Here is a 15,085-nt window from a genome sequence, read left to right as displayed (position 1 = left end):
GTTGCTTGTTACTTCAATTGAATTATGTATCCACTAAAAACTTGAAACAAGGGATTATTTTTAAATAATGTAATCACTGTTACTTATAATGTACTTGACTTAAACTCTTTAAACAAATTCCGAAATTCTCTATTCAATTCAGAGTAATTTTATTTTTAATAAGCAAATATATTTAGCGTAATAATTAGATTTTTCTACCAAAGAAAGCTACATTGAGTAAGGTATTAATAGCAGTATATTAATGACAGGAACGTTTTGTCTTTATGCATGTAATTCTTATATATTTTTAGTAATAATTTTTATTTAATCTACAAGGCCCTGTAGGATCAAATGCAAAGAATTACAAGAGTTAAGTTTCTATTGCCTGTGCATTGAGATTTATAGATAAATTGTAATAGTATCGAGTGAAGTAATTAAAATCCTTATTGAGTGATGAAATTAATTTTCAAACAAATTAGAAAATTATTTAAACACAAATTTAATGATGTAATTAGTAATTAATTTCTTTTACCTAAAACTATCAAAATCCAACTACAGATGATGTTTAAGAACAAAGTTTCTGGAACAATGGTTTTAAAAAACCACTGAATTATTGAACTACAGTATTTTAGTTGTCACTGAACTTTACAGTAGTTGACTAGTTTTTGGAAAACACATCCCTGACTTGTGTCTATAAACTATTATTATGAGATACTTCCTGATGATCTTCCACACAAAAGTAGAACAGTCAGCTTAGATTAAGCTTGTCTTGATAGCAAATCAAACCATGATATCATCGAGTCTGCAAGAGAATTACCAAAGAAATATATGTGTGTACCTTTCCTGTGTGTGTTTTTATTTTCTGCTCAGTTCGGAGGCATGTTTTACAGAAGCTATGTTTGTACACTGTCCGATGGCTTGAGGCGCTGCTTTCTGAATCACAAAGTGGTAGTTATTTGGAGAGTTGTTTCTGCTAACACATGCACAAAACCTACAAGCGAGTTGTTGTGTGCAGTCAGTGTATTTACTCTCAACTTTTCTTTCAAAAATTATCAGACAGGTTGCAGAGATTTACAGACAATAATTTACAGACTTTAGTTGAAATTTAATATCTTGAGTTAAATAATCATGAATTTGGAAATGGGGCCATAAGACTTTGGACGTCTGGTATGCTAATTTCTTCGAAATATGTGTTTTTATTTGATGTTTGACATAATCTCAACCAAAACAAAAAAGAGGGGGTGGGACATAGTGTAGCTCCTCCCTCTTTTTAAAAACCACCAATAGTGTTTTGTTTTATCACCGCTCTGCCAGTGAGAGTGGTTGAGCTCAAGTGCATCAAATAAAAAGCAAATAGCTGTTTTTCAATTCCAAGAACGCAGAGAACAGACTTGTGTTCTTGTGGAGACCGTTCTTGCCAGGTGTCGAACTCGGGAGAGCGAACTCGGGAGACTGCGAGAACACAGATGAAATGAGATGCTGCGTTCTTCATGATGGTCACATGACCTTCACGTGTTTTTAACTGAAAATCATTTAAACATTACAGAATTCATACAAAGATTTGTTTTTTCCCTTTTGAAAATATATACTATGCATAAAACATTTTAAATATACATTGCACAATATAAACAAAACTGATTTTAATATGAATTTCAGCAAACAAACATCCTTAATGTGTTTATTTCTTTTATAAGATGTCCATGGTAATGTTTATATTTACCGTTTCATTTAGGGAAACTCCTGAGGTAAATAAGTTATATCTCTAAACTTTAATTAGGAATAAAATGCTGCCCTTCTCATGTCCAGTCGCAATGACTTCTGGGACTTCTAGAGCGAGATCAGTGCTCAAGTCTGCATCCGTGCGTCCTCGATATCAAGAACACATCCAGGAAGTTTCATGCGTCCTCTGTTCTTGCGGTCTTGAGCATCGGAACTAAACTTTGGCAGCTGATGATGACGTTACACGAGAACATGAGGATGCAGGACCGCTGAAGAACGCATATTGAGAAACAGCCAATGAGAAGTGGTTCGAAGGGGGTGGGGCATTTAAGACACTAGAGAGCATTTGATTGGTTATGATTTGATGAGAAACTGTAGTATGAGGTGATCAACCATTGATCCATTTAGGCGGAATGGACAAACTAAGCTTTACATCTTTGTAATAGTTTTATATCTTTTTAACGCAAATTGTGTCACTATTTTGAAACACAATAGATTATAGATATCTTAAAAACTAACAATACTGAAACTGACAATCTAAAAAAACTTTTTTATTTCATGGGTCCTTTTAGGCCTACAGAAAATCTTTGTATTTAAATTTTGATCTATTTGTATGTTTAAGAACTGAAAATCACTGAACATGAATGTAGTCAGTGGAATGATTGTTTGTATTGATTTGAGAGCTGATTTCTCCTTAGGTGTGGTGAGAGGGTGAAGCGGAGTGGAGGAATGACGGAATATAAACTGGTGGTGGTGGGTGCAGGAGGCGTGGGTAAAAGTGCTCTCACCATCCAACTTATCCAGAACCACTTTGTGGATGAATACGATCCTACTATAGAGGTAATGTGTATCTGTGTTTGCGTTTTCATTGAGAGATTGCATTTAATGTAAAATATAATAGGGTCATTGTTTAGGTAGATTGAAATAATACATAATTCATATGCTTATAGACAGGAGTATTAGAATAAGTAGATAACATATTATAAAAAATGTAACAACAATTGTTCAGGGATGTTATATTTTGTCAGTATTACAGCAGCATTGTGTCCTAACTTAAATTTGATGCCACCTTTCAGTTTTTCTTCAAAACCAAGGCCTGCTAGTTCTTCCATGATGAGGGATGTATGTGTTTAGAGTTTATACATTTCCTTGCCTGTCTCTGTTCTGCTTTCCCGCCACACCCGACTCTAAATAGACAATGTTCTTTTTATGGCTGAAATCACTGTGTGCTAACACATGAGCACAGAGACGCATGTTTAAATGACTGCTGGGGCAAAGCTCAACAATCTCTACAATCACTGACTGTCTTTCACTCTTTGTACTTTTATTCCCAAAGTTGTTCATTGGGCACATTTTTAGAAGTTATTTAAAGACCTCAAATTTGGTGGCTGTGAAATTACAAAAGACTATTGGGGAAAAAAGAGAGAAAATGTTTTGTTGATTATACAACTTGAATTTGGTGTCGCTTTGACTGGGCATCTTTGTTTAGGACTCCTACAGAAAGCAGGTGGTGATTGATGGGGAGACGTGTCTATTGGACATCTTGGACACTGCAGGTCAGGAGGAGTACAGCGCCATGAGGGACCAGTACATGAGAACAGGCGAGGGCTTCCTCTGTGTGTTTGCCATCAATAACACCAAGTCCTTTGAGGACATTCATCAATACAGGTATGTGCTTAAATGTCATGCTATGGAGGGTTTTAAAATTTTATACATGAATAACTCCAGCAAATATACATTTTTATTTTAAATAAGTCAATAAGTGTTGATTGTTCAAACGCTTAATAGTTTTAAAATTAATTTATTGTGCTTTTGGATGTGGTGTTTTTCTGTTGTCACTAGAGTAGATGTGGTTGAATTGTGGCTTAAATCAAAGTCACATTCAAAGCAAAGTTACATTTTTTAGACATTGTAGGAATTCATGTGACCAATCTGAATATGTTGGAAAATCTGTGTGGGGAAAGATTTTGTAGCTTCCTATTGAAATTACTAAAATTAAAAAAAGCTAAAAAGCTAAACAATGGCCAATTTATCTACAAAGAACATCAAAAAACAATAATATTTGTGTGTAAGGTGTATAGTAATGTGAAATTATTTTGAACCTTTGTTTATTATTATTATTATTCATAATAATTAATCATATAATTAATAATTTTTATGATTATTTTTATCCAAAAATATTATGCTCATTTAAGGTTGGAGGTTATGAAAAGATAAATTGCAACATTGACACTGGAGCCTTGTTTCATATTAAAAGTAACCACAAAGCTTATTGTGATTTTGGATGGCTTGTTCGCTATATATGGACATTTTTTTAACGAGTCAACAGAAACAGTTACATTACATTTTACAACTCTAGAGTTAAACAGTTGACTTGAACTATTTTTGCTAATACTTAGTTAATTGAAATTATGTCATTTACTTACCCTCATGTCATTCCGTACACATGCTGTAAAATGTTTGTTCAAAAGAAAATATTTTAAAGGAACCTTTTTTTCTTTCGAAAACAGCATGGAAACCTGTCTGACTTCTGTGATTTAATCACTAATTTATAAGGCTATATGATTACTTTGTGTGTAGAACAAACACAAAATAAAGATGTTACATTTTTAATACCTAATACCTAATTTCAAATAATACTTAATTTACATTTATATAGAGTTATGCATCTGATGTCCACATATGTGATTTGCTAGTTTGCTATTTTAAAAAATCTAAAATAATTTGGAAAGTGTTAAGGCTGGGCCAATAAAACGGTATCAGTATTTATTGACCGAACACCACTGTCAATAATGTTAAAATAATTTGGTAAGAAGTTTCCGTACAATTTAGTATGATTTGCTCATCCCCCAATTAGGGTTGGGTTTGGGGTGGGGTTGGGTGACATGCCTCCTTTTTTAAATGGTACAATTTTGTATGACTGAACTTGCACAAATTTGTATAAATTAGCTACTAAACCGACAAAACGTAAATGGTTACATTTCCTCATGAGATCAGGTTGGAAGTTTTGGTATGAAGCGTTAAACATTTTTTAAATTGTGTTTGCTGAGTGAGCGCCTTCAAAGGAATGCCAGTAAACTTAGGGTTATTTCCAATCGAGGCGCACGGCTTGTGCACCCAAATAGGGACTGCAACTCACATGATATGCAAGTGGTGCGTACCTAAGAGAAAATATCTACACTTTCCAGAGTGCAGTGCTGGTGCACTGCAATTCATGTGACTAGAACTAACCAAAGAGCTTCACACTTTGTTTGGAATATACACATTTCACTAATGATGGCAGACTAATTACTTCAGACAAACACAGAGCAAACACTACAGTGTTTTATAATTCTTTCTATTAGGGGTGTAACGATACACCAAAGGCACGGTTCGGTTCGGTTCACGGTTTTGGAGCCACGGTTCGGTTCGTTACGGTTCGGTTTCTGTTTACTGTGGGGTTAGGGTTGATGTAATGTTAACAGCAATGCTAAGGGACAATTCACTTAATAACAAGACCATCTTAACTTTTTCTTTTTTAACTTTGTCATCACATTTTTAGTACAGTCAGGATACCCGAGTAAACAACTACTCCACTACCTACTACCTCCAATATAGACTAGTCAGAAAAAAAACTATTCTCTTTAGTGCAGCCATCTTAACTAAGTTAACTAAAATTAAATAAATAACTGCAGTGTAGACTAGTGAAAGATCTTCTTCAAAAATACCATAATATCCACATTCTCCGATGAGAGGCTTGATCGCTGTGCAGACACAGACGCTCATTTTTGATTATCTATGGTTTCAGTTAGATAGACAGGTTTCCGTTTAAATTAATGAAAAATATACATATAATGTGTTTGTAAAGTGTTTTTACATGACTTATTCACTAGTAAAATACATTGCAGTTGTGTCTGAGACTAATGTTAGAGTTGTACTTGGCTGTATGTTTGCCTCCCGATCTCTCTCTCTCTCTCTCCCGCTCCCTCTATGCCATTTATGTAGGTCCACCTTCAGGACAGCTGATGCCTGTCATTTCTGTAGGTCCGCCTTTTTGACAGCTGATTGGTCAGGAGACCGATCTATCATCATTTGGCGATGTAGCGTGGGAATGTAAAAAGCATGTCAGGAAGAGCAGGAGAGAGCCCTTTTTCCTTTGATCTCGTTTTTCGTGTATTTTTCTGACATGATTATGATTTTCGTTGTTTTTGCTTAACTTTCGTTTGGGTAAAATTATTTTGCATTACTTTTGCCCACTTTAAGAAATTTTGTGAGGTTTGTACATTTTTATTTCAATTAATTTGTATATTATTTTTTGGCTCCGCTCCTTCCCGACAATATAGCTGTATCTCCTCAAGTTCACTCCTAGTGTAAGGTGGATAGGGAAAATGTAATACGATTTCCATTTTGCAAACACGTAGAAAATGTATTGTTAAAGACATCAGGTAAGAGGTGAAGGCCATCTTTGTTTATTTTATTCAGTATAGGGAAGAATGCGGCGCACGGCGCTGAAGAAATTTTTTTTCTTTTGATCAGTTTTTAGCGAGGTAAGAGGGGTTATTCATGAGTTAGAATTGTTTAATTTTTATTTCTTTTGTTTGTCTTCACTATCACCCCCTTGCTCGAGTTTTAATATCGTTACACCCCTACTTTATATATATGTAAAACTTGTAACGAAACTACAGCAATGGTTTGTCCGTCTGTCCTCCTCTCAGAAACAGGTTGATGGTCACCTTACGAGAGACGCCAGGTTTTTGCGCTCTTTTCACATGGTTTTAGACAGAACATCTGAACGGACTCTAGTTGTGTTGTGTCATTGTCACCCTAGGTCAGAATAACACATGTGAAAAATGAGTGCCATGACTAACAGCAGTGAAAAAAATTATATAAGGATATTGCCAGAGTGGCTTTTTGGTTTCCTTTCTTGTGCATCCCAGACACTAGCACACATTCAGAAAGATTTTTTAGCACGGGAGGTAATGTAGTCATCCAACTTCACAATTTGCAATGTTGCAATATGTGTTTGAATAATGATGATTGGTTCCTTTACTTGAATGCTCAAATTTGGTTATTTTTAATAGATGTTGATTTTTTTTCTTAAAGTTTGCTTTGAATGTTCAGGATGCACACTTTACCATGACTCCTTGTGTTTGTGTTAGTCTGATTAGCTCTGCCACACTGCACCCCCCCCTGAACCTAAAATTGAAAAGCACACACTTTGTAATATTTGATTTATCAAGTTTAAGAGTCTTTTTAACACTTGTTTATTTTATTTTATAAGAAATTAGTTCAGCCCTATTCTCATTACTGTAATAGGAACAAAAAACTAGTTATAATGAGAAGAGTTTCTATGAGACTGTCAGCCCTCAGCATGTCAACCCTCATGTTTGTGTTGTTTCTGTTCCAAACTGTCACCTCTTATTTCTTTTGCTGCTTGTTCCATGCTGCAACATGTATTACTCTATTCAGATCTTTAAATTGGATTTTGTCTTAGGATCTTTTGCAAAACATGCAGCAGTTGGCACTAGGGCAGTGCCAGTGAAGTCAATCTCCACTTAATTATACTAAAGAAGAGCTTTCAAGGACAAGAAAGGAAGGATAAATAAATGATCAATAACATGTTGTTTGTGGGTAATAGGGTTTACATAATGGATTTGAAATAAATGGACGTGGGGATAAATCAGCCTCAGATGGTTGTTATATATCCGGTGTGCATTATATAATTTTAGCAACTTCAACTTTTTAATTTTAATTTTGGATATTCAATACGCTACATGTGTATTAGATGCTGTTTAACTAAGTTTCTTCACATTTTAGTTGCACCCACAGGTGTTGTTATATTTGACTGTGACATTTTGCTTTTGCACACAGAGAACAGATCAAACGGGTAAAAGACTCTGATGATGTGCCCATGGTGCTTGTGGGTAACAAATGTGACCTCCCGGCTCGGACTGTGGACACACGGCAAGCACAAGAACTCGCCCGCAGTTACGGAATCCCTTTCATTGAAACCTCAGCCAAAACCAGACAAGTGAGATTTTTTTTTTGTCAAGTCATTTCTTAAAGATCGAAAATATTATTTTAGCAACAAAACTAGCTAGTGTCAAGCTGTTTCCAAAAAGTACAGTTACATAAATAAACTGTCCAAAAATATTGATTGAACTACAGTGACATTTTTATGATTGCTTTTATTATTATTACTTAATTACTATTATTATTATTATTATTCCTTTTTTATCTTGTAAGGATTGTTTTAGGGATAGAAACAGCTTATTCCATCCTAATTTACTCCCTGGTGTCATTCCAAACCAATAAACCCGAATGAGTTACTTTCTTGAAAAACTTATTCTGAAGAATATTTAAGCTACTTTTATTAACAAAACATTTATGACAAGCAAGTGGGTTTTTTATTTATTTATTTTTATTATGTGTTATAATGATTCAATACAAGTAATTGTAATGCTTGTAGCTATATTATATTTAAATTAAAATCTGTCTAATTTAAATTCTGTCCCTGCATTGACAGCCTAGACAACTGGCACTTCAAAGGTCAAAAGTCAGTTAAAACATCATTTCCAAAGTCCACTTGGCTCCAGTAGTTTAATGTTAATTTTAGGAATTGACAGGATAATGTTTTCACTACCTCTCTGGACCTAAGCCAGGGTTCCTCAAACCTGGAGGGCTTTTGTGAGTTGTCCTGCGAAGTTTAGTTCCAACCCCTATTAGAGAAACCTGAAGCAGCTAATCAAGCTCTTTCTAGGTACTTGAAACTTCCAGGCAGGTGTATTGAAGGAATTTGAAGCTAAACTATGCAAGATATCTGCCCACTATGATCGAGTTTGGGCACCCCTGACCTAGACTGTCAATGGAGACAACAACAGTATTTGGACAATATATTATGATAAAGTAATTACATTAAAAAGAGTAGGACGAAAAATACTCTTGAACATTAAGTGTTTAAAAACCACACTGATTGTCAGCTTTACATATATTGTAAATCAGTGTTTCTCAACCACAATCCTGGAGGACCACCAACACTGCATGTTTTAGATGTCTCCTTTGTCTCACACCCATTACAAGTCTATTAGTCTCTGCTAATGAGCTGATGACCTGAATCAGGTGTGTTTGGTTAAGGAGACAAGGAAGATGTGCAGAGCTGGTGGTCGTCCAGGAACGTGGTTGAGAAACACTGCTGTAAATCCTCTCCGCAGACAAAAAAAATAAAACTAACAAAATTAATGAGACTATAATAAGAGGAATCATTTCTTTGATGATGAAACTTTCATCTTTAAAAACTTTTCTATACATTCTCTCCCCTCAACTTTCATTTTTTCTTGTACACGACTTTTTATCACTATTGCTTTTTTAAATAGCTTTTCAACAAAGACAAAGCACACAGAGTAGATTTAACAATAAATATAATAAGACCAGGTACAAAACAAAAGCACTAACTGAGATTAACTATATGAACGTAATTTTGAGAGGTGTGTGAGTGTTATGAGCATTAAATATACAGTTTAATGTCAGAATTATTAGCCCCCCCTAAGAATTTTTTTCTTTTTTAGTATTTGCCAAGTTATGTTTAACAGAGCAAGGAAATTTTTACAGTATGTCTTATTATATTTTTTTTCTTCTGGAGAGTTTTATTTGTTTTATTTTGGCCAGAATAAAAGCAGTTTTAAATTTTTTAAAAACATTTTTAAGGCCAAAAATATTAGCCCCTTGAAGCTATATATTTACAGGGGGCCTAATAATTAAGGGCTTCAGCTGTACATTTCTATTTTGTCTATGAGTTGTTGTGATGCATTTGGTAAGGAGAAGTTAAAGAGAGGGGAATTTAAATGATAAAAAATCGTTGAAAAACTGAATCTGCTGGATTTTTCTGAAGAACAGCAGTCAGTTTAACTGTTCAGAACAAACATAAGACTCATGAAAAACCATCACAGTGCAGAAAACACTATTAGATCATCAGGTAACCACACACAATAAACCATATGTAACTTTTGCAGGTGGTTATTTTAATAATTTTAGCTACGTTTTTGTCTTGTGAACTATATGTAAATATCTTTTATGAAAATATCTTACTAAGGAAAGTACCACATTAAATATAGCATTCATTTTGTATGATATTTCTTATTTTGTTCAGATTATTCACATTTGAACAGATTCTTCAACAATTCTTCGTTAGTCCCCTTGAATTAAAGTGTCAGCCAAATGATTTAATGTGATTGTAAATATAACTCAGGATTTGATACTTTTTATAGTTTTGGGAGATTCTTTGGATTTACAGTTTTTAATGCTGTAATTCTCCTCAAGGCCACCTACACACACATGCACATGCAGGGTGTGTTGTATAACACTGCAGGAGATGACTCATTGCCGCTTTGTATTATGCCCATCTGACAAGAACTGCAAGGAAAAGACCAAACCACAGTTTTTCCCTCATATTACTCTAGTATGACTGTCACTTTGATATGTTTCATCACTAGGTTCAGCTTGCACGTAGTCCTATACACAGAAACCTTATTTAAATGTTGACAATTCAAATCTAAGTTATGTCACATTAGTTACATGATAGCATCAGCACTGATTATTGCCTTCTCTCATTTCGAGTGTGGTTCCCGTTGTTGCAGGGTGTGGAAGATGCATTTTACACGCTCGTACGAGAGATTCGTCAACACAAAATGAGGAAGCTGAATCCACCAGACGAGAGTGGCCAGGACTGCATGAGCTGCCGATGTGTTGTGTCGTGATCAAGGTACCAAATACACATTGACATTCTTTGTTTTAATAGTAATTTTGTAAAAGGATGAGATAAACAGAAGGGAAAGGAATATTGAACACTTCACCATTTTTCTCAGAATTTTTTTTGTATATGTGCCGTTGAATTAAAATTTTCTCCAGATGTTGGTAACAAACAAAGAAAACCATATATGCAAAGAAAACAAATTTAATTAGTTTACAAATTAAATTGTGTAATAAAATGAAATGACACAGGGAAAAATGTTGAACACATGAAGAAAGGGAGGTGTAAAAAGCCAGTGAAAGCCCAGACTGTAACTGAAATCTCTCAGTAGTTATTCAACATCATCATTGATCATTGTAAAATATTGGCCCATTTCCACTGACTGGCACAGTATGGTACGGTATGGTCGGTACGAGTCACTTTTATTAGGTTTGCGTTTCCACTTCCAAGGGTACCCTTTTGGTGGGCGTGGTGTATGACAGAAAGTTTCAGTCGACGTCATTCTCGCTCGAATAAATGTCTACAGTAAAGCTGTACAGGTCATTCACAAATCAAATGAGAAGCACTTCTCACAAAACAGATGCTTTATACACAAATACTTTGTATATACATTTTATTTTTAACTTTTCTATGAACATAATTTGATTATAACTGCAGATAAATGACAGTGCGAAATAGCCTACTGTAACATCTGCAATTATATAAAATAAATGTATAAATGCAACATATATGAACACATACAGACCCTTACAATCTTCAATATGTTACACGTAACAGCTCACAGTGAGTGCAAACCTCTCATCTGTGTCTGTAATCTTCATTAGCAAATGTAAACTCTGTTAGAGAGTAATTCTGTCATTCTGAGTTCATAATAGTCCAAAAGGCGATAATAAACATGGCAGTTTGTTCGTGATTGGAGTTGTTGAAACAATTTGCTTCTGTGTTTTGTCATGTTTCTCCTTTGTTTTTTTTTTGTTTTTTGCATTTGTCCTTTTCTTTCTTAAAGGATCAGATGAGGAAGACACTTCAATAATTACATGCACGTTATTATCTTCAGCTCAAGAAGTTCATTATATCAAATATAGACGCGATCGCAAGCTCCCGTAAGAAAGCAAAGGCCTCGTAATACAACAACAGGACACAGCAGATTTTGTTCTTCTTGGCTTTGTGGCTGTACATTAAGACAACGACAAGGTTTGTTTGAGCTCGAGTCATCCATGGCTCGCTATTATATGCACATAGTTTTATGGTGTAATGACTATGTATTTATAACATGACGGTTCCTTTGTTTTCATTCTGGCTAGCTCCACATGAGCTTGTGACATATCTCTGTAACCAATCAGCATTTACAGTAGGTGAGAGTTCAAAGTGGCTATTAACGCCGCGGCTGGTACCGCCGCCGTTTGAAATAGGTGCCGCTCTGTTTTTAGTGTATGACCGCAGTTTGTGAATGAGCCGCCAGGGGGCGCAAAGGGACGGGATGCGAACGGACAGAAATAGCCCATACAGCTACTGTGCTGTAAATGATATTAAACAATAAGTCAAAGCATTATAATTCCTTCATTAATCATTTAAAATTTGTTAACACGCTTTATTGTAAACTTTTTAAGTGCAAAGAGGATTCGTTTTGGAAAATAGAATTGAAGAAGTAAAAGACAACTAAAATGAAAGCACAAACATTTAGTACAAATAAGTAGTCTTAAATAAATAAATAAATAAATAAATAAATAAAAAAAGCAGCCTAAATATAGAAAGATGTTCAGTGTTTGCTATTTTGATAGGACTAAGACAAGACATTTTCATTTATGTTTTAATTTCTATTTTCGTTGTTGATTATATTTTACTATCTCATTTATGTCTCAACAATTGTACATAAACGAATAATAAACGAATAATGAAAATAAATGAATAATGAAAATAGGCCTAAATAAATTATTTATTTAAAGACATTGCCTTACAGTACGTGAAACACTGAGAAAAATAAATTGACCTACCTTAAGCAGATCACTAAAAGTATAATAAAAATATTTTTGCGCAGGACATAAATTAAGTCTTGCAGGTTTATTTTTAATAATTTAGATTCAGTTCTGTTCAGTTTTTTTTTTTTTTTTTTCAAAACGTCAATGTTCTCCTTTAAAGTAGCTATAACTGTTGTTTTGTTTTTTTGTTTTTTTTTTACTTATGGCTCAGTATGATTTGTATTTTAACTTCATATTCAGTCACCTTGCAAATGTGTGTGAAATATAATGCCGCATAACCGCGAAAAGAAGAAAAAGCTGTCAAAGGTTAGAGCTAATTCATCAAAATAAGCTATATTAAAATACAGCATTTATGTTAATACAGGCAGAGTGTGAACAAACTCAAGGCTAAGATATGCGCTTGCCTTTTAATGCATTTGCGGCCTTTCTATAGGCTACAGGCAACTATGTATAATAATGTTTTTTTTCTTTCTTTTTTTGTATGGTAAAGGACAATGCACATTATGTTATTGATGTAAACTTAGGCTAAAACTTACCATTGATAAACGTGACCTACCTCAAGCAGATCACTTAAAGTATAAAAAAAATAAAGTAGGCTATATATATATTCTTAATAAACTTCACAGCCACAAATATAAAAAAACACAACTTGTATTAAAACTGGGCGAGGATTAGAAAGAATACGATGCTTGTTATATAATTTAAATTTTGATTCCAATTTCTGCAAGCACATTTTTTCACTCGCTACTCTGCCAGAAACTTCGCCGCCGGAGAGCACCTCAATAATGTAAACATTTGTTTAAAGATGGAGCGCAAGATGTGCCGAGTGGCAACATGTGAAGAACGATGGCAAAGCCAAGTGTGATTATTGTAATAAACTAAGTTATAAAGCAGAGTCCCGACCAACAGGACTAAGCATATGCGGTTGGCTCATTCTTCACGAATATAAAATTAAAATAATGGCGCGTTAGGTTCACTAAGCAGCGCATTCTCTCCGCCTCATCGTTTATTACCAGCGGGACACGCTGCTGAAGCAGGAGAGACACTCCGTCATTCATAATCTTAGCTGATGTATCGGAGTCGAAAGAATATATCAAAGAGGAATTTTCTTTTAACAGTCCCGATATGTTTAATCTTTTCATTTTTTTTTTCGTGTCATTTCTCTTCAGCAAATTAGATATTTTTTAAAGCTGCTTGATTCTTTTAAAACCGAAAGCAGAGCCCGTGGTGTTTTTCCATAAGATACTCCTTTATGAATGTTTTAATTTTTTTATTAAAGTCTTTAATGTGCTTTTTGATAGTTTTATTTTATTTCAAGCAGCATCTAAATGCGAATTTATCCTCAAAACTTGGCATGAGAGCGATGCAAGTCATGTGTGGCATAATTGCCTTTTTTCCCTGCGCGTGCGAGATCAATTTCTGATCTTTTTGCAACTAAAATGAAAGCATAAACATTCAGTACAAATAAGTAGTCTTAAATAAATAAATAAATAAATAAATAAATAAATACATTTCTTTTAACCTAAATATAGAGAGATGTTCAGTGTTTGCTATTTTGACAGGAGACAAGACATTTTCATTTATGTTTTTATTTCTGTTTTTACTTACATTTTCGTTGTTGATTATAGTTTACTATCTCATTTTATGTCTCAACAATTGTAGATAATAATAAACGAATAATGAAAATTAATGAATAATGAAAATAGGCCTAGATATATTATTTATTTAAAGACATTGCCGACATTGAGCTTAAGTTGAATGCAGCTTCATCAAAAGCAAGAAAAAATAAAATAAATTGACCTATTTTAAGCAGATTATAATAAAAATATTTTTGCCGCAGGACATAAATTAAGTCTAGCAGGTTTATTTTTTTAATAATTTAGTTTCAGTTCAGTTTTTTTTTTTTTTCAAAACGTCAATGTTCTCCTTTAAAGTAGCTATAATGGTTGTTTTGTTTTTTTACTTAATGGCTCAGTATGTTTTGTATTTGAATTTCAATTTCGGTCACCTTGCATATGCGTGTGAAATATAATGCGAGCATAACCGCTGAAAAAGAAGAAAAAGCTGTCAGTTAGAGCTAATTCATCAAAATAAGCTATATTAAAATACAGCATGCATGTTAATACAGGCAGAATGTGAACAAACTCAAGGTACGGCTAATATGCGCTTGCTTTTTAATGCATTTAAAAAGATTTGCTGCCATTTTATAGGCTACAGGCTATGGTGTATAACAATGTTTTTTTTTTTTTGTATGGTAAAGGACAATGCACATTGATTTGAAACTTTTAATTGCATTTTTATGTCCTGTAAATAATAAAAGTTGAATCAGATTAATAAAATCGAATCTGAATACCTGCAAACGGGGCCACAGTTACTTTTTTTTTTTCACTGACTGGCATGACTGGCAAACGCGTCAGAAAAAAAACTGCTGAATCTCTGCAAATATTTGGTTAACTTAGAAAACAAATGTATGGTTTAGTGATGTTAGTAATGCATAGAAAAATGCAAAGCTGAATTATTAAAGTTATTATTTCATTGATCTGAACATAACCATTTATAATATAATTACTAACCCGTCGTCTAAAATATTAAAATAATAAAATAGTCTATTATTTTATTCGTGGCTAGAGCTTGATTAAATTGATTAACAAGCCATGTGCTTTTGTTTGTTTGTTCTCGGTAC

General features: G+C 33.9%; 2 protein-coding genes across 4 annotated transcripts in view; one reads left to right on the top strand and one right to left on the bottom strand.

The window, feature by feature from the left end:
• The window catches only part of LOC147837713 (uncharacterized), a 977,861-nt gene that overhangs the window by 289,707 nt on the left and 673,069 nt on the right, over positions 1 to 15,085 (bottom strand). The gene's annotated exons all lie outside the window — the stretch shown is intronic.
• Positions 1 to 15,085, top strand: part of hrasa (HRas proto-oncogene, GTPase a) — a 44,606-nt gene that overhangs the window by 21,970 nt on the left and 7,551 nt on the right. Inside the window, exons 2-6 of one of the 3 annotated variants that reach the window (XM_087310745.1) lie at positions 2,397 to 2,538; positions 2,775 to 2,820; positions 3,188 to 3,366; positions 7,549 to 7,708; positions 10,311 to 10,435. In XM_087310745.1, the coding sequence (XP_087166871.1) occupies positions 2,809 to 2,820; positions 3,188 to 3,366; positions 7,549 to 7,708; positions 10,311 to 10,430 (471 nt within the window). In that variant the 5' untranslated portion in view covers positions 2,397 to 2,538; positions 2,775 to 2,808 and the 3' untranslated portion in view covers positions 10,431 to 10,435. 3 annotated transcript variants of the gene reach the window in all.

The sequence above is a fragment of the Danio rerio genome, chromosome 25 (genome assembly GCF_052040795.2).
Source record: "Danio rerio strain M-AB ecotype USA chromosome 25, GRCz13ab, whole genome shotgun sequence".
NCBI lineage: Eukaryota > Metazoa > Chordata > Actinopteri > Cypriniformes > Danionidae > Danio > Danio rerio.
This window is presented reverse-complemented; position numbering and strand designations above follow the sequence as displayed.